The sequence below is a fragment of the Limanda limanda genome, chromosome 19 (assembly GCF_963576545.1).
Source record: "Limanda limanda chromosome 19, fLimLim1.1, whole genome shotgun sequence".
NCBI classification, from domain to species: Eukaryota; Metazoa; Chordata; class Actinopteri; order Pleuronectiformes; family Pleuronectidae; genus Limanda; species Limanda limanda.
In genome coordinates, this window is record NC_083654.1 from 1,709,334 (window position 1) to 1,733,384 (window position 24,051).

The window sequence follows — 24,051 nt, forward strand, 5'->3', positions numbered from 1 at the left end:
ATCTATAATCACATCAGACATTCCAATACTGTAAATAATTATTTCATCTGTAATGTAAACATCTTAAAAAAAGAAGACAAATATATTTAGATTATTGATTGTGCCAATACAATAAACAAGCTTACACGCAGATCTGTCTGTAAATTTGTGGCCACTTATGAATTTTATATTGTTTGGCACTGTGCTCTGGCATCTATAATCATTGCTTAATCACAGCTTTATTACTGTGCAGATGTGGTCACATCCACATAAGAGAAGAGTCTAGGAATCATTTTTCAGCTAAACCACTTAGGGCCTGATCTACTTAAAGTTTGCAAGTGTAAAAAACGTGGCCAAACTTGATTTCACCCACAAACAAACATGCAAGCTGATATACTAACGATGCACACTGAGGATTGCAGAATAACACAGGCTCTCCATTTAGTACGCTTGCCTTAATGAATATGCAATAGCGGGCATTTCTACCAGAGTGCGCAAAATATTGGGAGGAGTAGATGCAAATACTTTAATTAAGCACACACATTGTGATTTACAAAGCCTGAAAATATTTGCGGTGGTTGTGACTGCGTCTATATTTGATACATTTGAAAGGTATCTTTCTAATCCCAATAATATAAAAAGGCGATGCACAGACAGGATCTGTCACTCAGGTATCTCTTCCAAAGATCCCCGGATACGGTGTTTTTAATGTCCCTCGTAAGTGCCGAGTCTGTTGCTTGGAAATGAGCGCAGTTGCACAGCTGGGCATGAAGCGGTGCTATAATATAAGGTATAGGGGTCTTTTCTTCGGACATTACGAGTGTTGCAACTTTTAGCGGCTTCAGGGCTTTAGCCACATCTTCAGTACAGGCCAGTTCCGCTTCAGTTAAGGTCCACAACTCCTTGGCATTCTTCCGCACTTCAGTGGAGAGTAAGTAAGAAACAGTGGGCTTCTCGAGTGCACGTTGAGCGGCCAAATTCAGACTGCGGGCAAAGCATTTCACGTGCATAACTCCGCCAGTTTTTCCGTTGTTTCTTCCTGTTTTGAATTGAGACATGTGCTGTTTGGCCTATGCTGCCACTTATTGGCATTATTGTGCACTGCACCATAGGTAAAGTTTTGTTTCCAAGACGGCCGGCACAGCATTTGATGCTGTATCGATACAGTAGCATCTGCATCGATACATGCATCAGCAGGAGGACGTCACGATATATCGCCATATAGATTTTTTTAGCACAGCCCTACTCAGAGGGCACACTTGTAGCTGCACATGAACTTTCTGGCATATTTTGGAAGGAATGGCATTTCTTCCACATGTTGCTTCCACCAAGCCAGTGGGTCAGTGTCAGCACTGATTACAGGCAAGGACAAGTACAGTTTCACCTCAGAATCTACACTTTCTTGTGGCGATGGAGATGGATTTGTTGTTTTGCATTGTTGATTTGCTGCCATCCAGATTGACTTTTGCCTTTCTTCTTGGTGATGTAAGGGGTGCTGTTGCTCCCCTCTTCTTCTCTGTTGTCATCACCTTGTGTGGTGGCTGTTTGAGGCTGTTCTGTGTGTGAAGGGTCTTCTATTGCAAGTGTCACAACTTCATCCATGCATGCCTTCACTGTGTCAAGATTCTCAGCAAAGTTCCCTTAAATCAGGGATCCACAAAACAGGAGATGTTCAGCACCCTTTTCCTTCCCTCTGTGTACCTTAGCTGTAACAGGTCTTCTCTTATTATCTGATTCATCTGTTTGGTGAGAGTGCTGCCTCCTGCTTGATCTCTGTGTATTTAACTGTTGATGTGCTCCATGACTGGCTTCTGGGAGGACAGTGTGACTCGTTTCTCAGAGGCCAGGACATCAGTGAACTCATGGAGACAGACCAGGAGCTGGTTTACATCTTCAAGGACACATTAAATTTGCTCTGGGCATGAGATCCCATGTGTTTCTGTCTCCTGCTTGCATGCAGATACGGCCAGCTGCTGCTCCAAGAATCTAGAGATGTGACCACATCATGAAACAGTGCATGCTCAGCGATATTATCTGCATGTTTCCTCTTCAATTCTCATTTCTTTTTCCAGATTCGATTAAATCCCTTGAACATGTGGTGGCATGCTCTCACAGCAGATTCCACACTCTGGACTTTAAGGACTTTTGAAATTGCTTGCTTTAAATTGTGGCCAAAACAAGAAAACCAAACAACAGGGACATTTCCAAAGGCTTTCTTCATGATTTTGGCATTGTCTTTTCTTATTCCTGAGAGACATTCTGTCTTGATCTTCCAGGCGTGGAGCATGTTTTCCACCATTTCAGCAATATTCTCTGATGTGTAGTCATCTGGGAAATACAGCGTCTCAATGCAGTGATATTTCAGTTGCTAATCAGAGGTTACATAGTGAACACTAAAGCTTATATAGGGCTAGACCACAATCACTGCTAGTCCACAGATCTGTTGTTGCACCAAACCATTTACCTTCCTCCAGCTTTTTCTCCACACTGGCTCTCACCTCCCTGTACATCCTTAGGATTTTTTTTGTCGAAAAGTAGCTTCTTTCTGGAACTTTGTATTGTGGTGCTGCCTTTTTCATCAGATGAAGAAATCCGGGTTTTCCCACAATCTGAAATGGCATAATGCCCTAGAGATGAAACATGGGGGGAGGGAAGTGTGTGTGTAAGCATGTCAGCCGCTCCTTAGGAACTGGTCAGAAGCTGAAAGCAAACAAGGATTTCTCCTCTCTCTGTGAACTCTTCCGATGGAGATTTTATGCCAACATACATTAGCTAGTTTTATTTTTTACCTTGATTTGGGCATACAGGCATGGATGATGATCTCGGAGAGGGGCAACATCTGTGTTGGAACCTTTGGCAGTCACTTTTCTTTGGCACGTTTTGCAGATTGGATTTCCATCTTATTCAATGGGGCCCTGGTAATTTTTTAGATACAAAATGCTCGGTTATGTCACTCGCGAGAGATTTCATCATAGTAGATGTCGTAGTTTTTACAATCTTACAATTATGAAACCATGACTTTATCAATCGCGGTTCTCATAAAACCGGTTAATCCTGAGGTCCCTATTGAATACAAATGCCTCTATCATATCATTGTTAATCATACCTGTTATCATTTACGCAATTATTTTTAGTAGATCACCCATAAAAGGCCCACCAACCAAACCTGCAATCTGTTATAATGCAGGAGTCTATAGGATGGAATAGTCGGGAGATTTCTTGTTTCCTGCACCTCTCGATGCGTTTATTTACAAACTTGTCAGGTTAAAGAAAGCTTCTGGGTGTCATCAGAACATCCGCTTTTTACCAATCCCTTGTTGCCATGGTAACCCCACAGCTTATTACAGGAGTGTGTAATAGTGCGAATCAAGTAGAGCAAATCAAATACAGCGTAAGCCACATCAACAGTATTTGGTGAACTCTGTCTATCATATCTGTCCACCTCATCGACACACTTATCAACAACAGCTTCTGAATCCCGTTGTCTTCCAAGTTGACGTCTCTACGTGTACGACGTCTCTTTTTCTTCCTGAGATATTTGTATTCTTTGTGTTTTGTCAGTTTTGTGTTTGTCCCGCGTTATAAACGTCCTCAACATGTCCGATCGCTCGCGGTGAATCCTCCAGACAATCTATTGCTTAGCAGCATTTGACAGCTGCTGAAACAAGCCCCTGACGGATTACTCCTCCTGGAGCTGAAGAGCACGTGAAGTGACGTTATGTTATTAACATTCATTTACTTACAGTATATACTTGAAACATACATATATTTGTATCTGCAAGTTTATATAAAACAGTTTCAGAAACATCTTGCAGTGGAGAAACATCCACTGCTAAGTGGGCCACAACTACAGCTAATTGGGATTCAATCATGGCTAACAGGCCTTCATTTAACTGGGCAACAACCACACCTAGCAGGGTTACAATTACAGCTAGCCAGTCTTCATTCTCAGTTAACTGGGCTACAAGCACTACCAGCCAGGCTACAACCACAGCTAGCCAGGCTACATCCTCAGCTAGCCGGGCTACATCCTCAGCTAGCTGGGCTACATCCACTGCCAGCCAGGCTACAATCACAGCTAACCAGGCTACATCCTCACCTAACTGGGCTACATCAAAAGCCAGCCGGGCTTCAACCACAGCCAACCGGGCTTCAACCACGGCCGGCCAGGCTTCAACCACAGCCAGCCGGGCTTCAACCACAGCCAGCCGGGCTTCAACCACAGCCAGCCGGGCTACAACCACAGCCAGCCGGGCTTCAACCACAGCCAGCCGGGCTTCAACCACAGCAAGCCGGGCTTCAACCACAGCCAGCCGGGCTTCAACCACAGCCAGCCGGGCTACAACCACAGCCAGCCGGGCTACAACCCCGGCAAAACGGGCTTCAACCACAGCCAGCCGGGCTACAACCACAGCCAGCCGGGCTTCAACCACAGCCAGCCGGGCTTCAACCACAGCCAGCCGGGCTACAACCACAGCCAACCGGGCTACAACCCCGGCAAACCGGGCTTCAACCACAGCCAGCCAGGCTACAACCACAGCCAGCCGGGCTACAACCTCAGCTAGCTGGGCTACATCCACTGCCAGCCAGGCTACAATCACAGCTAACCAGGCTACATCCTCACCTAACTGGGCTACATCAAAAGCCAGCCGGGCTTCAACCACAGCCAACCGGGCTTCAACCACGGCCGGCCAGGCTTCAACCACAGCCAGCCGGGCTTCAACCACGGCCAGCCGGGCTTCAACCACGGCCAGCCGGGCTTCAACCACGGCCAACCGGACTTCAACCACAGCCAGCCGGGCTACAACCACGGCCAGCCGGGCAACAACCACAGCAAAAGGTCTACACAGTGGTGACTCAGTCTGCCGTGCAGTCTGATACGCATGTTGACCGACAGCTTCCTGGTATCGAAGGTAACAATCCAATAGCAAAGTGTAACATTAACTCAAATAAAAAGCTACGTGTGGCCAGAGGGCTAAGGGATGTAAATGGGAAACAAATCATTAATCAGGCAATCACAAAACACAGGAAGTGGAAAGTCTTTCAAACTGTCAACCACTCCAGAATAATATGGGATCCCAAAGTTAAACCTAAGGGTTTATTTGGTGGTCATCTTAACATAAGAAGTATTGTATCGAAAAGTGACCAAATCCAGCATCTACTAATGGAATCAAATTTAGATTTCCTCTGTCTATCTGAAACCTGGCTACATGAAAACTCACCAACTACAGCACTAAACATACCAGGCTATCAAATGTATAGACGAGATAGGGTGAAATCAAAGGGAGGCGGGGTTATGGTCTATCTGAAGGATTGTATCCAATGTAATGAATTACTGCTGTCAAACTGTGATTTGGAATGTATTTGCTTGAATATCACTCTATCACCACAAATGTCTTTTATTCTTATTGTAATGTATCGCCCACCCTCCTCAAATAATGATTTTTATGAAAAATTCCAAAACATGCTCAAGGAATGTCATTTTAAGAAAGAGGTGATAATAATGGGAGATTTTAATGTAAATTGGGAAGATAGATCAATTAGAAAGAACCTCAAACAAATAACCGATGGGCTAGATCTCTCACAGCTGATTAAAGGTCCAACAAGAATAACCCAATCCACCAGAACTCAGATTGATTTAGTGTTCAGTAACAGACCGGAGAGAACCTCAAAAACGTACAACATGATAACTGGGCTATCTGACCACAATCTAACTCTTGTGGTCAGAAAGTTAACAAAAAAGAGATTTAGCTCCTCTACTAAGGAACATGAAAGCATTAGAATCCCCAAGAACATGCAAGAGTCTTTTAAAAACACTATTCATAGTTTTAACTGGAATGATCTGTTATTTGGAAAAAACCTGAGTGAGGGCAGTCAAATATTCTCAAGTAAAATTCAGAGTATAATTGCAGAATTTTCCCGTAGCATTAGGAGTAGGAATAAAAAGAACAGTCTTCCCTGGATAAATGCAGACATTTTGAAACTAATGAAAGAACGTGATCTTGCATTAAAAAAGGCCATTAGAACAAAATTTTATCATGACAAATATCACTTTGCCATGTTAAGAAATAAAGTGATAACAGGTCTGAGGAAAGCTAGGGCTGATTTCTTTATTGCTATAATTAGTGAGGCACGGGGTAATCCGAAAGTAATATGGACTCAGTTAAAAAAACTCATGGGACAACATCATAGCGCAGGAAGGTCAATTGAACTTGACTTGAATGGAAAGCTGACCAAGGACCCATCTGAAGTAGCAGTAGCTCTTAATCGATACTTTGTTGATTCTGTAGCAACTATTGCAAAGGGCTTCTCGACTGATCATGTTAATGTGTCTTCAGTAAACACAATGGAGCCAGCCTTCAGTATAAACACTGTCTCAGAAATAAAAATCACAGGTATTATTAAATCTCTCAAACCCTCAAAAGCTAAAGATTCATTTGGTATGGACTCAACGATGCTTAAAGATATCGGTTCATCATTAGCCAATCCCATCACTAAAATTGTTAATCTTTCAATATCCCAAGGGCAGTTTCCAAGTATTTGGAAATCTGCAATTGTCACGCCAATTTTCAAATCTGGTGATCATCATTCCGCCTGTAACTATAGGCCGATCAGCATCCTCCCTATAATGTCTAAAGTAGCAGAAAAGTGTGTAGCTGAGCAAATCATACACCACCTGAACAACAGCTCATTCCCCCTTCATCCAATGCAATTTGGCTTCAGATCCAACCACTCAACCGAGACGGCTAATTGTTTTTTCATTGAGAAAATTAAATCACTGTTGGATAAGCGTGGCGTTGTCGGTGCTGTCTTTCTTGATCTCCGCAAAGCATTTGACACTGTGAATCACAAGGTTCTATTATCCAAGTTATCCAATTTTAATTTTTCTGTTGAGGCACGTCAATGGGTTGAATCATACCTTTTTAACCGAACTCAAACTGTTCGAATAAATAACCAGCAATCTGACACCCTCTCCTTGTCCACTGGTGTACCACAGGGATCCATACTGGGTCCACTTTTATTTTGTTTGTATATCAACGACTTGCCGTCTGTGTGTCCAGAGGCCCACATTCAAATGTATGCTGATGATACTGTGCTGTATGTGCATGGATTGACAAAAACCGAAGTTGCTGCCAAACTCACAAAGGCCATGCTGAAAATTACAGCATGGCTCAATCAGTGCTGTCTCCAACTAAATGTGTCTAAGACTGTTGGTATGTTCTTCTCCAAAACAAATGACTGTAGTGAAAACCCAGATGTTCTTGTGTCAGGAGAAAAATTAGAAATTGTTAAGGAATTTAAATACCTTGGCATTATTCTGGACTCCAACTTTAATTTTAGGGCACATGTAAAAACTGTCTGCAAAGGGATCAAATTCAATCTTGCCAATTTCAAATTTATACGAAACTCTATGTCCACCGAGGCAGCCATGATGTACATGCATTCAATGATATTCTCTCACATGAGCTGCTGTCTGACGAGCTGGTCTCAGGCTAATCACACAACACTAAAACCACAACAGTCTTTGTATAAACAAACACTGAAAGTTCTGGACAAAAAAGCAAGGCAATTCCATCACTGTGCAATTTTAAGAAAACACAATCTAGTGAGCTGGGAAAACATGATTAAGCACAAAAATGCATGTCTCTTTTACAAAATCATACATGGCATGGCCCCTCCTCCACTTAGAGAATTTGTAACTATTAGAACAAACCAACATCGGATCACAAGAGGAGTCATGAAAGGGGACTGCATTATTCCATTTAGGAAAAGTACCTTTAGTCAGTCAGCCTTCTCTGTTGCAGCCTCACGTGAATGGAATAACATCCCAACATGTATCAGAGACCTAAACACATATCGGTCATTTAGTTCTAATCTGAAACAGTGGCTGTTTGATAATATGATCTGCCAGCACTAAACTTGACCCGCCTGCTCTTGCCTCCTTGTGTCAGCGTGTCTGTGAATTTGTCCTGCAACTTACTTTGTATGCTTGCTTGTTTGTATGCTTTTTGTAGCTCGTTCTATGTCTCTCCTGTGCTGCTTCATGTACTATTGTCATGTCGACTTTTTGTTAGTTTGTTGTGCATGTACTGTCTGCTTTGGTGGGCTACTGCCACGATGTCTAACACATATAGATGTCCTCTATAAGTCCTAGTCTACCTTTTCAATTTGTGTTTGTTTGATGCTGACTCTTGTTTGTCCTGCATGCTTCATGTATTTTAATGCTTGAACTACTGAATACTTGTATGTGGTTATAATTAATGTTTTATCTGTTGCTTTTCTATGTTCTTTTTTAAACTCTTTCTGTTATTTGCTTATTTGCTTTTTAGGGAGCCTATTGTTACATCTGGCCAAGGACTGCAGATGGAAACTAACCTTCTGGCTAAATCTGGCATATTTACAGAAATGTCTATTAATATGCACTGTCCCTGTCAAAATAAACAAACAAACAAACTAAACACACACAATTAAGCAGTCTTTATTTGGGATCCTAGTATATCAGGCCCTTAGTGCTTATGCAATGCAGGAGGATAATGACAATACAGTTCCTGTATAGCTGATGCTGTCATGGTGTTACAAGGCCTGCTGCTCTTTTGGCAACAATAACACCTTCAGAATGCACATCTGGAGACAGAAGTCGATGCACACATATAAACTGGCATATATAAAAGTCTGAATGTGTGGTGATAATGTGAATGTTAAGACTAGTGTGGTCAACATGGACCACTTTGTTTTCCAAAATGAGCGGTGTGATGTGATAAGGGTGAAATTAATAAAAAATAAAGTGACTAACAGGGTAAGTTGTTGTTTGATGAAAGCTTTTATCCCTGTTGTTTACACTGGAATCATTACATTTCCCTAAGCTTCACATATGTAAATCATTTATAAGTACTTTAATTTAAAAGAATATTCAGTCAGGACTAAAAAATTCTAAATAATAAAGCATACTTTTTAATTTCAATAACTCATATTTGGCATGGCTCTGTTCTAGGACCTACCTGTTCTTCCAGTTGCATATAGGGAAAACCTAAGGTAGGGAGAGCACATATCCCTACCCTTCCATGAGCCTACATGGAAAGTGAGATAAGGAGAGCAGCAGCTTAAATACCCCCCAAAACAGCCATACCAGGCAAACCTCTCTGCCCTCCCATGTTCAAAGATAGAAAACCATGGAAATGGAGAGCACAACTCATAACGACCATGAATGGCAAACCTCTCTGGCCTTCCACACGCTGACTGAAGGTGCTAGCAGGAGAAGTTAGTTGCATAACATGGAATAACCCCAATTAAACCTATGCCAATAGACATTGTAGGTAACAGTTGAACACAATTTAGAAAGCTTGCACACTTTTGCCACAGTATAATTGTTGGAGTTAGCAGACTCACAAAGTGCTTATAGCTTTTGAGCATCAAGGATGGCCAGGGCCTTAGACCAGCAGATAAAAGCCAATTGCCCTGTGTGTTGACACAGGCTCTGTGGACAATCGGGTTGTTGCTGCTGCTCCAATGTGGAGTGAGTAAGCAGTATAGCTTTCTTTGGCAACCCACATTATTGGCAAAAAGGATAAGGTAAGAATAAAAGCAATCTCAGGATATGGTTTGTTCCGTCTATGTGGCAAAGAGATGTTTTTTTCAATGGAGGATGGCGGAATTTTAAAGGCTTTAAAACTAGTTGCAAGGATATGGCTTCTCAGAATTAGAGAGAATGCAACGACATTAGTAACTAATGGAACCCCAATGGAAACCGGGACTACACTTTCACGTAGGCATGGATGGAGAATATAATGTGCTCTCAGGGAAAGAGTAATAGAAAGTCTGGAGAATGTCCTTGCTGACAACAAAGGGAGTAAGCTTCCTAGAAGGTATTGCCGCTGTTGACATCTTCTGAGAATCTCGGTGTTGGAAAATAATTTCAGTTGTCAAAGATGGTGGCCAGGTACTTGTACTCCTCAATGGGCTCCACTGGGACCCTGCGGATTGTGGTCGGGGCTGCTAATGCCAGTTCCCTCTGCCTGTTTTGCTGACGTTCAGTTCCAAGCAAGAGCTGACACAAATTCCTGCAGAACTGGTCCATGGTGCTGTGAGGGGCCTGATAGCGGAGACAAGACGACTGTGTCGTCGGCATATTTAACCAGGTGACAGTTGGTCTGTGTGGATCTGCATTCATCAGCGTAGAGGATGAAGAGCAGCAGACTTTTATGCATCCTATCACGGGTATGGTGAGGACCCAAAAGCAGGACAGACAGAAGAAATCTCAATTGGTAATGACCTTTATTATTCACTGTAGTCTTTAAAATTTTATACAGTGGCAGGGTGAAAAGTCTTGGCTCACAGTGATCTTCTGCGAGATCTGAGAAGGAGTGAGCCTGGTGTCGCTGACTGAAGGCAAGTCAACAGCAGGTGGATTACCTAGTTGGCTGAGAGACAGGAGCAGGCTTAAATGCAGCCCTGGAGGAGGGTTAATACTCGTCTGAGAGTCCAGCGTCCATCTCCACCTCCATGGTCCTGGGGAGAGTGTCGTCGTCCTCCTCAGAGTAGGGGGAACCCGCCCTGTCCTCGGCGTCGTCGCTGTCGTTCGGGGACTCCGACAGAGGATGTAGTCTGGGAGGTGGCCAGGTTCTGGACGTCTGGGTGAGGTTGCGTCGATGGAAATCCCTGATGAGGGTGCGGTAGTGGATGGAGTAATCGGCCACTGAACGAGACCCTTGATTCAGACCCAGAAGCCCTCCAGAAGCGTCCGGACCTCAGGAAGGTTCTCCAAACACTTTGCGGAGCTCAGCGGCGAAGGCTTGGAAAGAGGAGCACGCTGGAGTGCGACGCTCCCACTCGGCTGTTCCCCAAAGCCGAGCACACCCCGTCAGATGATTCACGGTGAACGCCACCCTGGCGTCTTCAGAAGCGAAGGTGTGGGACAGGAGGGCTAACAGGATGGAACAGTTCGTGAGGAACGGGCGGCAGCCCTCCGCGTCCCCGGCGTAGCGTTCAGGAACCCCCACACGAGGCTCCGAGGCGGAAGCAGAGGCAGCCGGGACTGGTGGGGGCTGGACTGGTTCTGGAGGCAGAGGGACAGCTTGAGCAAAAGCTGCGGCGAGCTGTTGGACATGCGAGGCTAGCGAGGTAAACGCCTGCTCCTGCTTAGCCACCGCCAGTCGAACCTCTGCTGAGTTTGAAAGCAGCAGCGCCTCGTGGTGCTGGAGCATCTCCTCTACCTGCTCCAGGCGATCCATCGGCGTGTGTGCTGGGTCCATGTCTGGCCAGATTGTACTGTCACGGGTATGGTGAGGACCCAAAAGCAGCACAGGTGTCGCTGACTGAAGGCAAGTCAACAGCAGGTGGATTACCTAGTTGGCTGAGAGGTCCAGTGGTGAGCTGTGTAGCCACAGAGCCGAGCAGGTGCGTAACCAGGAGGGAATAGGCGAAACTCGTGGTCGAAGACAGAAGGCTGAGGTAATGTCCAGGGCAGAGACGAGGCAGGCAGGTCAGCAACAGGTGATCAGTCCGGGGAAAGAAACGCTGGAGGTCAGGCATAACACAAGACAATCTGGCACTGAAGCAGAGACAGGAGCAGGCTTAAATGCAGCCAGGGCTGTCACAGGTGTGGAGAGTTGGCCTGATGAGGAGGCGTGGTTAACAGGTAGAGTGGAGCAGAGACAGGTCAGTGGAAAAATACCAGCAGACAGGAGGTGAGCAGACTGTGACACAGCCGGGACTGAGCCATAGCATTTGTCTTCCCCAGGCGAGTAGAACATGTGATGTACTGGTGAAAGCCTTTTAGTGATTTGTCGGGGGAGCAGTGGTTGAAATCACCCAGGATGAATTTGAGGGAGTCAATTATTATTAGGTCGAGTCTGTTAATAGTGTTGTTGATGCATTCAGGGTAAGGCCACCATGACCTTTGCAAATGTAAAGATTGTATAATATTGTCCTGTGTTTGGCATCCTCGAACAAAGCCAGTTTGGTCGTTATCAATTAGATCAGGAGAAAAGGAGTCTAGTCTCCAAGACGTAATAGATTCTGAGATAAAATTGAGATTGGTCTATAGGAGTTACATAACATTTTGTTCTTGCCTTTGAGGAGTACTGGGGTCAGCTCCTCCCTTAAGATATATATACTTATACCATTCAGCTGGTAGACCGTCACTTCCTGGAGTCTATTTTTTAATCTGTTCAGTGCAATCTCCAGTTCTTTATTAGTTATCTGTGATGTCAATATCTTATTCTGGCATTCTCCGATCGAGGCAAGGTCTAGGGAGAAATGTTTTTATATTTTCTCTACTTTCTTGTTTTGGTTATGAGTAGATAGTCTTGTAAAAGCTTTGAAATGCAGTGTCAATTTTCCCATCTCTTTCCTCTTTCACCCCCGTCTCCCAATCAAGTTCTTACCTTGGTAACTTCTGCCCACCCAACTACCTGCCCTATTGACCCCATCCCATCTCACATTTCTCCTGACCTTCTTCCTTTTCTCAACCATCTTATCAACACTTCCCTGTCATCTGGCTGTTTCCCTAACTCTCTGAAGGTCTCTCTTCTTCCCTTTCTTTCCAAAACTCTCGAGCAAGCTATCGTTAACCAATCCTCCTCCCATCTTCCCCATAATAACCTTTTTGACCCTCACCAGTGTGGTTTAAAGGCAGGCCACTCAACTGAGACTGCCCTCCTTGCTGTCTGTGATCAACTTCACACTGCTAGAGCAGCCTCTCTCTCTTCTGTCCTTATCCTTCTAGATCTTTCTGCTGTATTTGACAAAGTGAACCACCGGATCCTTATTTCCTCCCTTCAGGACCTGGGTGACTCTGGTGGCTCTGTACTCTCCCTGCTCCCATCCTACCTCAACGACCGCACTTACCGGGTCACTGAACCTTGTCCTCTCACTACTTGGGTCCCTCAAGGTTCCGTCCTGAGTCCCCTCCTCTTCTCTCTTTGCACCCACTCTCTCGGCTCTGTCATTCACTCACATGGCTTTTCCTAACATAGCTATGCTGATGACACCCAACAACTCTCTGAAACACAGGTAGCAGCATGAATCTCTGCCTGTCTGACTGACATCTCTCAGTGGATGTCCGCACACCACCGTAAAATTAACCTTGACAAAACTGAACAACTTGGACAAAAGCGTCAGCTAAATGAAGTGTCATGTAATAGCTTTGTGGCTCCAGGGCCTATATACGGTGGCCCTGAAAGGTCAACGCACATCAACTTAAGAAATCACATGCAAGTTGTCAAAAAACAAGCAAAGTAAGAAAACATCTTCATCAATTTCACAACACTACAACACATTACAGAAACGCGCAGAAAATTCAAGAACGCGCAGCAAATACACAAACGCGCACCAAATACACGAACGCGCAGCAAATACACAAACGCGCTGCAAATACACAAACGTGCTGCAAATAGAGGAAGTGATAACGCAAGTGTTTCCTGGGGACACCTAGACGTGACATGTTGTTGCCGCGATGTTGGAGTTCTTAAGCCGGTGTCCATCCAATACTGGAAACTTAACTAAACTGTAAGTTGTTTTGGTTTATTTTCATAAATAATCACTTTATTACTGCAGATGTATATTGTTAACCGAGCGTTGACGTTTTGCTTATTATTTGACTGCCAATTCAAAAATACAAAATCGACGAAATACACAGAATTAATTTTGAAAAACGCTAGCTGGCTTCAACATTTTTATTACTTTCAGATCTGTCATCAAGTAACGTTTAAGGAAAAAAATTAATTCTAATTAATGGTTACAACAAAAAGTAAGTAAATCAAGATGCAGTTTGACAGCATGAATATTTAAAAATATTAGTATACAGAACAGCAGAAGATAATGTAACATGCTAACTTTAACCCATTATTTTTCAGATAAAAATGATTTGTCCTTTCTGTGGCATATCATTGGACAACTCAACCCAGAACCTAAGATTTTGCAGTTCCTGTGGGCGTGATGTAAGCTTTATCAACGAGAACGCTTCTAACGCATCAACAAGTGCAGGTGAAGACCATAGGTCATGTAAAATTGTGTCCAAAGGTAACATTATCCTACGAAGCTGCTTGTATATTATCTACTGCATTGTCATAAGTAATGTTTTTGTTCTCTCTCTGTCTCAGTGACTGTTGCAGGTACCATCCAAGGAAAGGAATCTGTAAACCAATTCATGAAGTACAGGGCACAAAAAGAAAGCAAGAGGAAGACATTTCCCAAAGGCCCAAAGAAATCAACATTACCAGTCAAGGTCAGTTAATATTTATGTTTGACATTTTAAAGTTGCATTTTCAAAATTCTTTATCTTTTGCCTTCCATCTTTTATGATTTCTGACCTAGATTTCGGTTGGGGTCATGAGCAAGACAAAGTATGGCCTCAAGCCGGTAAGAGGGAAAACCCTACCTGTAAATGTTGAACCTCAGTGGTCAGCTGAGCAACTATTGGCAGCTGCCATTAAGAAACACTACATCTGCACCCTTGAGGTCATGAGTAAGTATTGAAATACAGTATAAGTACATGTGAAACAAATCAAAATTCTTTTTGTGATTACTGTTTTGAGTTTGTGGGATTCAAGCTACAGTTAAGTAGCTTGGTAGCCTAAATATTTAACGTGTAATTTGAAATAGAGAATGATCTACTGATAAAAATCGTCTGTAAGGTCACAGAGATAACTCAGATTCAGAAGACGAGGAGGATGATGATGTTGTGAGGGTGCCACCAAATATGTCGCCTCTTTCTGACACATTGGTAGGTACATCTCAGGGATTTATTTGTTCAAGATGTTTGTGCTTACAATACAGTTGTAATATACTAAACTATCCTAGGCAACATGTGAGGCATATACATTGGTTTGATTAGGTGTTATGGCTTTGAATAAGTTTAGGATTTGATGTTTACACTTCGCAGCTATGGACAAGCCCGGAAAGCAGTACACCGGAGTGTAGACATTTGTAAGTATCCATCTGCTGACACATTGTTTTGGTCCCTGTGCCAGCCATATAAATAACATGTTTCAGAAAGCATTTTTTGTCATTTACAAAACAATCACTATTTCTATTAAATCATTTTGAATTATTTGTAAAAAAAAAAAAATGATGTTTAAATGATCCACACAACTAAGAAGAGACAGTCTTAATATTTTCTTGCCTTTAACTTACTGTTTTCTTATTCTACAGTGATGGACTGACAGATGCAGACGTGGTCTTAAATCTGTCTCAGAAGCTTAACACTACCTCCTGTAGCAGATTTAACATTAAACAGGCGAATGTCTGGGTTGGTGCCTTAAGAGGCTTCAAGCGATCCATATATAACCCTAGCTACAGCATGATGGTGAAATTCACTGATGATGTTGGGTTTACGGATGACGCTGTGGACACCGGTGGGCCTACTCGAGAATTTCTTACCCTTTTGATGGACTAAGGATCAAGACAAGAAGAATATTTGACGGCAAAGACAATGCCAAATACCTCTCATTTGATAGTAAAGGTAATCCTTATTTGTCAGGTTTTTATAATGTTCTAAAGTAATTTGTCCAACATTGCAATATTGGTATTTTCTAGCTGTCGAAGATGATGAATACTTCCACATTGTTGTAAAGTCAAGGAGGGACTTGCGACCCTGGATTTTGTCAATGCCCTGGAACAGCATCCTTTTCATTCATCTGCTACACTGAGACAAAACTGACTGCTGATGCTGTGGATAACATCTTTCACGTGGAGTTCAGTTTCATAGCACCAAGTGTCAGGAGGAGGCCAGAGTACTGGGCTACTGGCGAGATTATCTGCTCTACGTTGAAGGTATTAACTTTCAAAGTTATTAAGACGTGCAGAATCATCAATGCATTAAACAGTGAGATATAAAACTTTAAATGCAGCAAATCCCCCCCCCCATCTTTGGAGGATGTCCTTATATTTGGGACCGGGCTGAGGGAAGTTCCTCCTGCAAATATACAGCCACAGCCACAGATACTTTTTCAAAAGACCTTACGCTTTCCTGTGGCAATTGTGTTTTTAGCCTGCAATTTGTTAGTTAACAAAGTTTTAAGCCATTTCATTACACGAGGCACATTCAGGTTTAACATTTTGATTATACGGTTACTCTGATTATACTGGACTGTTCAACATCTTGGAAAACTGTTTTATTTTTTACATGTTACAGTTTTCATTAAAGACCACAGGGTTTTCCATGTGTGGTATATTCATCGTGTTGACAAAATCTAATATTTACAAAAAAGCTGATGTAACAGAACAAATAAATAAACAAATACACACGGTCTGCAAAGTCTGCAAAATGACTTTGGAGATCAACATCACCACACAGACTGCGCGGAGCTGGCAGTAAGTCATCGAACTGGTGTAGGGCTTCATGGGACACTGGGAATCCGCATTCCCTTCCGTCAAACCTAAGGCCAGTCAGAAATCAAAAAGTTATAAGTCAAGTCATTACAAATTGATCATTTAACCCCATAAAAGGTAGGCAAAAATGCTAAATAAGAATTATAATTCAAACTAAGTCTATTTTTCAGCTGTCATAAAATGTAAACAAAATTTATGTTGACAGAAATGAGCCATAAGTTAATTTATAGGTTGACAGCAGCTCTTTCAGTCAAATAAGGTCATTATATTTGCTTCTACCACAAGGCACTTTTTGGTATTTATCATATGAATTTGCCTTTTTGCTTTGTACATTTTAAATGTAGGTTTGGTTTGGAATGGTATTTTCTTGTTTTTGTGTAACAGCATCTGAGTTCCCTTTGGAAAGAATGAAATAGTTTTCATACTTAAATTAAATGGGTTTATCGTCAAGTGAGGAATTTGTCATATTGGACCAGTATACCAAGGGTGTTAGCAAAGTCTCAGTGCAGGACCCAGTAGAAGTTGCAGAGCATCTCACTATACACTTGATCTGCTTTAGGCATCACACACATGTGTTCAAATTAACACAAGTTAAAATGCAATCTGATATTTACTAAACATGGTCACATAGCACATATGTTAAATACAAACCTGTCAGGCAGGTGGTACATGGCTTCTGGTTTACCCGATGGACAACAAGATTGATGAACAGGTCGGATGGTGTGGTTGTTCCAAAGTTGTCTGTACTCATCAAGCTCCTTCTGCAAGACGGCCAAGAAGACATACCGTATGAGGCATTTGTGCTCAAGGCTTCTGTTGAAAAGGTGCCTCTCTCTCAGGTCACTGAAGACATCAATCCAGAACTGAGTCCTAATGGTGGAATGACTATGTCTTTGTAGTGTTGTTATTATTTTATAATGTAGATTGTTGACACAGCTAAAAACCTCTGGCATGTGAAAACACATAAAACACAGAACTGACTACATAGCAGCATTACATACATGTTCTTGGAATTGACCTTAAAAGTCCTGTACCTTTGCTTTCTGAAGAAAGACCACTAACTCTTGATTCATTGGTTTGCCGTTGAGGTGCCATACATGTGACTGAGGGATCCTGCAAAGTCATCTATGCTGAGATCTTAATGCACAATGCATTGCTGCCATAGTGCCATTTTCAGTTCCACTGTCTGTGCGAAGGCGGGCAGGGAGTTGTCCAAACTCTTGTCCTCCTAGTTAGGCCTGCTTCCTTCAGCCTGAAGGATCCCTCTCCCAGGATGGACAGAAGTGCTAGTAGTCTGCTCAATGTGTGCACAACTTCAACTGGAATGTAACATTACCAGCATCAAAGTCTAACTGACAATGATGTAACATCCCATTATTGTTTTGTATTTAAGCATATTAAGCTTAAAAGTCAGGACACAGAAACCTACATGCATGCTTTTGTCACCTTTGTGGGTTTACCAATGGTGTAAAGAGCCATTAACAACAGGCCCTTTACACAGCAGCCATTTTAACATGTCATTGCAGGGCAAACACATATGTAATTCATAACATTAATTATTGCCCTGTTCCATTTAGGTTGGCCTGGGAAACACTTAATTTACCTTTAACCTAAAAGAGGGAAGTTTAACATACAAGAAGGATAATTCCTTCACAGGCATGACTTACAAAAATAAGTCTACATCATTCATTAACACAGTACCACATCATGCACAAAGAAGACATTTAAACTCAAATACTAGTGAAAAGCTTAACATCTTCTACAAAAGGTGCCAAAAACTCAATGTTGCTGCCACTGGAGCCACAAAAACGTCCACCACGTCCAACAAATTGGTTTCCACAATATGGACAATCCATTGCCTGGAGAAAAGGAAGAATGTGAATGCTAAGTGCTGTAAATTACTCATAAACAGGGGCTTGTTTTTTAGCGCTGTTTCTTCAGTGTAACGGGAAAAAACGGCATGTCTCTAGCTCAAACAATTGAGGAGGCATTCCTTCGAAAGAAATGCTACTTGAGATCGTATACGTCTCGGGGGGTTAACAGTATACAGTAACAAAGTTGATTTATGAAAATAAACCAAAACAACTTACAGTTTAGTTAAGTTTCCAGTATTGGATGGACACCGGCTTTAGAAACTCCAAACGGCTCCAGCAACATCATCCGGTCGTGTCCGTCACTTTTAGGTGTCCTCTGGAAACAGATCTGTTGTTGTTTCTTCTATTTGCAGCGCGTTTCTGTATTTGCAGTGCGTTCGTGTATTTGGTGCGCGTTCGTGTATTTGCTGCACGTTCGTGTATTTGCTGCGCGTTTCTGTAATGTGTTGTGTGGTGTTGTGAAATCAATGAAGGTGTTTATTTACTTTGCTTGTGTTTTGACAACTTGCATGTGTTTTCTTAAGTTGCTGTGCGTTGAGCTTTCAGGGCCACCGTAGCTATATCATAATATGCATGTTTTAGAAATTTTTAATTTTCTCTAATTCTTCTTTATAGATATCCAAGATCTGGTTTCTAATGTTTTTCATGTCTTTCATCACATGAGGGTTCTGATTCTTAGCATGTAGTTTTTCAAACTCCTTTAGATTATTTTCAAGCTCTTGAAGTCTGTTTCCCTATGTTTTCTTTATTGCTGTGCTAAGAGATATAAGTTTACACCTGACATCAGCTTTCAAGGTATCCCATCGTATATTGGGGTTCACTTCCCCCCCCTTGTCATTGGGTTCGAGGAAAGTCTTAATTTCAGATTTAATTTGTACAACTATTTTATTAGTAAGCAAACTTGTATTAAGCCTCAAAACTGTTTTTTGGGGTCTGCTGTCCAGGGGTCATATCAAACAGATTGGTGAGTGATCAGAAATATCCCTAGTTCAAATATAACAGTTCAGGATCCTGTGTCTATCATTTTGAAACATAAAAAAGTATCTTTTCTTGAGTATTCAGAATGAGGAGCTGAATAAAAAGAATAACATTTGTCAAATGGGTGTACATCCTCCCAAACATTCAGCAACCCCATATCATCAAGGGCAGAGGATGTTACAACTTGTTAAAGTCCTGTGAGACAAATTGTGATTTGTGAATATGGGCTATACAAATAAAATTTGATTGATTGATCATCTTGTCCCTTTTTCAACAACTTTGTCTGGAGAGATAATTTCCTTTTTTATTTGATGTGTCCCATTTGTTGTTTAAAACTGTGTTGAAGTCTCCTGCACAGGTTAATGTGCCTTGGGTTTCAGTAGAAATCAGGTCAAGAATTGTTTCCACAATATTTTGGTCACCTTGTCCAAATAAGTGTGGTCATCTTATTTTCTATTTTTCCTTCTACAAGAATATATCTACCCTCACCAACTCAAAAAGGCTCAGAGCTATGGAGTTATATTGCTGCGCTGTAAAATGTATTGTGATATCCAAATTTTCAGCTTGCTTTTGTAGAGACGAGGTCCGCTTTCCCAGTGAATCCTCATCTTGGCTTGGTATGCGTTTTCTGTTTCCCTCAAGGATTTTCTTTATGTCTTTATACTGTCTGAGTTTGTTGTTCACTTCAGTAGGCAAGTCATGTGCAAATGCTACCACCTTTCCTTCACATGTCATCTTCTTTGTCCAGGCTCATGTAGTATGTTGTCTTTGGGATCTCTGGAAGTTGACCAGAATGGATCTTGAGACGGATGCATCTGGAGGTTTAGGACTGACAGATCTGTGGGCTTGTTGAATTTGTAGGTCTTCATTACTGTTGAGTGATAGCTCCTTCTTCAGAAAGTTTGCCATGAATGTGCCGTATATATGGATGTTATGACAGAGCAATCTTCCTTCTAGGTCTGTGACGTTTGCTTGGAGGACTTTCTGTTGTTTTTAGAGAATGAAGCAGAGCATCCCTAAACTCTGTGTTAGCTGTTTGTTTATTCTACTCGCTGCTTCATTTCAGTTAGCCTTGTGCCGTGGTTGCAATCGTCTCCGACAACACTTTGTAGCTTCTAATTTCTTTCCGTCTTGAAGGTACTGAAGTCGTCCTTGAAGTCCATTAAGTCTTTTTTCAGCTCCGTTTTCAGGTTTTGGCCGTCTCTGCCCAAGTTTTGGATGGCTAGAGCGTTGGATTGCTCCCCCTTAACACAGGTAGCAAGCATGTCTGCCACCCAAACACCGTCGTTCACTATTTTCTTCTCTTTTTCTTCATCGCACTCTTTGTACTTCCCATTAGCTTTCTTGTTTCTAGCCCCAGTCATCCTTTACTATTTGGCTACCAAAATTAAATCAACGCTCAAGTTAATGTGTGTGCCAAATATAAAAGGATATCCTAAATGCGTTTCGGAGATATCGTATTCACAAGGCAAAACATTTGCTTTGTGAAGTCACACTGACCTTGACCTAGGACCACCAAATTGTATGTGTCATTCTTGAGTCCAAGTGAATGTTTGAGCCAGATATAATATAATTGCTTCGTTGTATATTATAATTTGGTACTATACAGATACAATTGAATTCATTTGAATTAAAACACTCATATCCATACCTTCCCAGAACGTCCCCAATCTCATAGAAGTCCTCCACATTTTCAGGCTTGAAGACTGCCATGTTGACTGGATTTGATCCCTCTGGTCCTTTGGTAGTTCACTCCTGGCTATCTTACATCCAACATTAAGTTGTTTATGATCCATAGAACTCTGTACCTAAGTAAGAGTAATAGATGGCAGGGTGGGTATATCATAGCAAAATGTTGCTTTTTAATAAAACATAGAAATATATAACATACTTAAACAAATGTTATTAGATAAACAGATATTTGACAAATAGAGATAAAAAAGACTGGATTTTGACACTCTAATCCAAAAGCTTGATATTCAGAAGATAAAAGGTACCTAGACTGTGACGCTTGCATTTGAAAGCGTTTAAAAATATAGCTGTCAGACCCCCCCCTTTTTAACTGCATGTATTGTGTGTATATAGCTTCAGTTTGGAGTGGACATTTCGTTTAGGAGAGCAGCTCCAAGTCGGATTATGTACTCGACAACGCCAGGACATAACAATATCAAGCCATGCATCTTCTGGTCTTGAAATTACAATCAAAGCCTTGCGAAAACAAATGAATGGATTCAGTCAACAGAAACACTGCAGTGTTTTTATTTAGAAATGGGTGCAGGAGGGGAAATGTTTATGTTTGTGACCTGTGAATCCTCATCTTGGCCCAAACTCTGACCCATGCGTACAAACATTTTGGAGACGGAAAAGTGGCGATACAGACGTCAGGTGGTAAACTGAAGCCAGATTATTGATCCAGTTCATCATTAAAACCAAAAGCTTTAGTTGTGCTCGCGCGACATATCTGTTCCACACGGAGTATGAGGGCGGAGTATGAGGCAGATCCACATACGGACGTTGCAAGGTGGACTGTGATTTATAAAGTGGACGTGGCATTCAGGTATGCGTGCGCATGGTTTTATAATTCCAAATTTTCTTTTGCGTATGCCATATCCGGCTTTTGTGCGCACGTACACTTTTAGTATGAATCCAAGGCACTATTTTATAAATGAGAGTATTCAGATTTATAAAACGATGGGCATGCACACCTGCAGGCAATGTTCTCTTTATAAATCACATTCCACATTGAAACCTGCTTAAGTGGAATTGCCTCAAAGTCCGCCCTCTACACGCCTGCATTCAACAATGTATGTTCATTGCAAAGCACCTCATAAATATTATATTTTCCTGCTGACCAATTAGGTTTTCATGGTGAATCATGGCATCAAGTGACGAAGAGAAGAAACACAACTCTCAGATACCGACATTGAGGTGTGTGCTAGTGAGGTGGAGGTGAAGAATGACAGATTGTTTTGGTGGCCACAGCAGTGATTTCATTAATAAAAGAAAATGCACTGAGATGGAGGCAAAAAAACCGCTCCTCATAATTGTTTCATTCGATATTGCGATATCCTTAATCTATGAAGTTATATATAATATATATATTAAAATCATGAAAATAGCTTTTACATAGAAGGATACATATTATACAGTGTGTTTGTTCAAGGATGGTTCAATACCATTGGTCAGTCTGTGTAATACTGGCCTCAGTTCCTTTAGACCACAACACAAAATAATTTTATGGAAAAATTTCCACCACGATCAACCCGGGGCACCTTAGCGTACTACTAGTTTCAGTCATAAATATGAATAATCTTTTTTAATGTATTTTAGATTCGCATCATCTGTTCCACATTTGACACGACAAGTAGTCCACAGCGCTATGTGACATCTATCAGTTTAACAGAGTGACACAGGGCAGGCTGAAGGCTTGCCAATTCCAGTGTTTCATAAAATATAAATGCGGAAGCAGCGACACATATTGTTTGCACAATGTCCATCGAAACAAACACACACAGTGGTCGTATCAACTTGTCGCATGTGGAATGTGACGTACTCACACGTTGCTCCGAAACTGGCAGATGTCCGCATAAACTACCGTCTTGCCAAAGGACGTGAACCGGTTCTGCTCCGGAGAAATGACCAGATGTGTATAGGCTGTTGGAGGAACTCACTTCGACTCTGAAATGCGGAAAACACCCACATAGACAGATTGATGTCACTTCCGATTTACCGTAAAAACGAGTTTAGCAACCTGTAGAGGCGTTCGCGGCACTTCCTAGAGACATCGAAACATGACTTTATGTTGTCCCTTTTATTCCAATCAACTTCCAGCAGGCTATCAAGTGTTCAATGTGCTCCTGAGTGGACAGATCAAGTTATTTAGGGGCGGCTGGTTTGAATACGGAAATACAAATGTTAAGATTTCCATTAGTTCCTTACCGGATCTGTCACAAGAATTAACAGAATGACCTGTTTTTATGTATTTAAAGTAATCTCCCTAGGTGCAGCTACAATGTTGCCTCACTTTAAATGTAACAATAAACTGTGAGATGGCATTTTCTCCTTTCCTTTCAAAAAAGATGGTCTGGTGTTTATAAGCTAAAGGGGATAAGCTAGAAAACATGTAAACGCCTCAAATTATCATTTAGATAATTAGAATAGCTCTTATTATGGTGGAAATTGAACTAGTTACAGTTCCCTTTACTCAATTAGGAACCTACCTATAAGCTTAATAGTTTAGTACACTGAATAAATACGTCACAACTATGAATTGAGCAACAGAATTCCTGACAGCTTCTATGGTGTACTCTTAGTCTTGCCTCCAATATGTTTTATTACAAAATGATCCTCTATGATGGGTGAAACTTGCTCTTCCAGAGCAGGGTCATTGTAAAGCTAAAGTCTGCCTGCTGTGAACTTGTCACATTCATAGTGAAGGCAGTACCTCAAAGTTTTATGCTGAATGCCGCCAGCCTGTCCATGAAGGTAAAAACGTTACTGGCCACAGACGTGGGTCGTATTTTTCAGTAAATATCATGTGATATTTTGGCCTTCCTGCATTGGCAGGCACACCAAAGAACCAAATAAATGTTAAAAAAAGTACTGAAAAGTGAAATTTAGTTTTCTGTTTGCTTGGCCTGTGGTAATGCTCTGGAAAGAATTATTCCTTGTTATTAGTGAGCCCTCCTCAAACAGTTCTGCAATATACTGTCGCTTTTTATTATTTGGGTGCTGGATGTTCTGTACAGAGGGAAACCCTGAATTGCCCCTCATAGAACAAAATAAAAAGGTGCTGCTAATAGATGCACTGTATGACTGTGGGTGATTGGCAAACTGTAATGTAAAGAGTTTTGAGTGTTCGAGACTAGAAAAGCGCTATATAAATACAAAC

At 41.8% G+C, this 24,051-nt stretch overlaps 1 protein-coding gene across 5 annotated transcripts in view; it reads right to left on the minus strand.

Moving 5' to 3' along the window:
- Positions 1 to 22,844, minus strand: part of si:dkey-240h12.4 (death-associated protein kinase 2) — a 40,506-nt gene extending 17,662 nt beyond the window's left edge. Inside the window, exons 1-4 of one of the 5 annotated variants that reach the window (XM_061092645.1) lie at positions 20,812 to 20,881; positions 16,960 to 17,069; positions 16,225 to 16,355; positions 2,769 to 2,894 (exon numbers count right to left, since the gene is read on the minus strand). In XM_061092645.1, coding sequence (XP_060948628.1) covers positions 2,769 to 2,818 — 50 coding nt within the window. In that variant the 5' untranslated portion in view covers positions 2,819 to 2,894; positions 16,225 to 16,355; positions 16,960 to 17,069; positions 20,812 to 20,881. Of the gene's footprint in view, positions 1 to 2,768; positions 2,895 to 16,224; positions 16,356 to 16,959; positions 17,070 to 20,811; positions 20,969 to 22,713 lie in introns of those variants that run through there. The other 4 variants (XM_061092644.1, XM_061092642.1, XM_061092643.1 and 1 more) reach the window with 4 other exon arrangements.
- Positions 22,845 to 24,051: the final 1,207 nt, after the last annotated feature.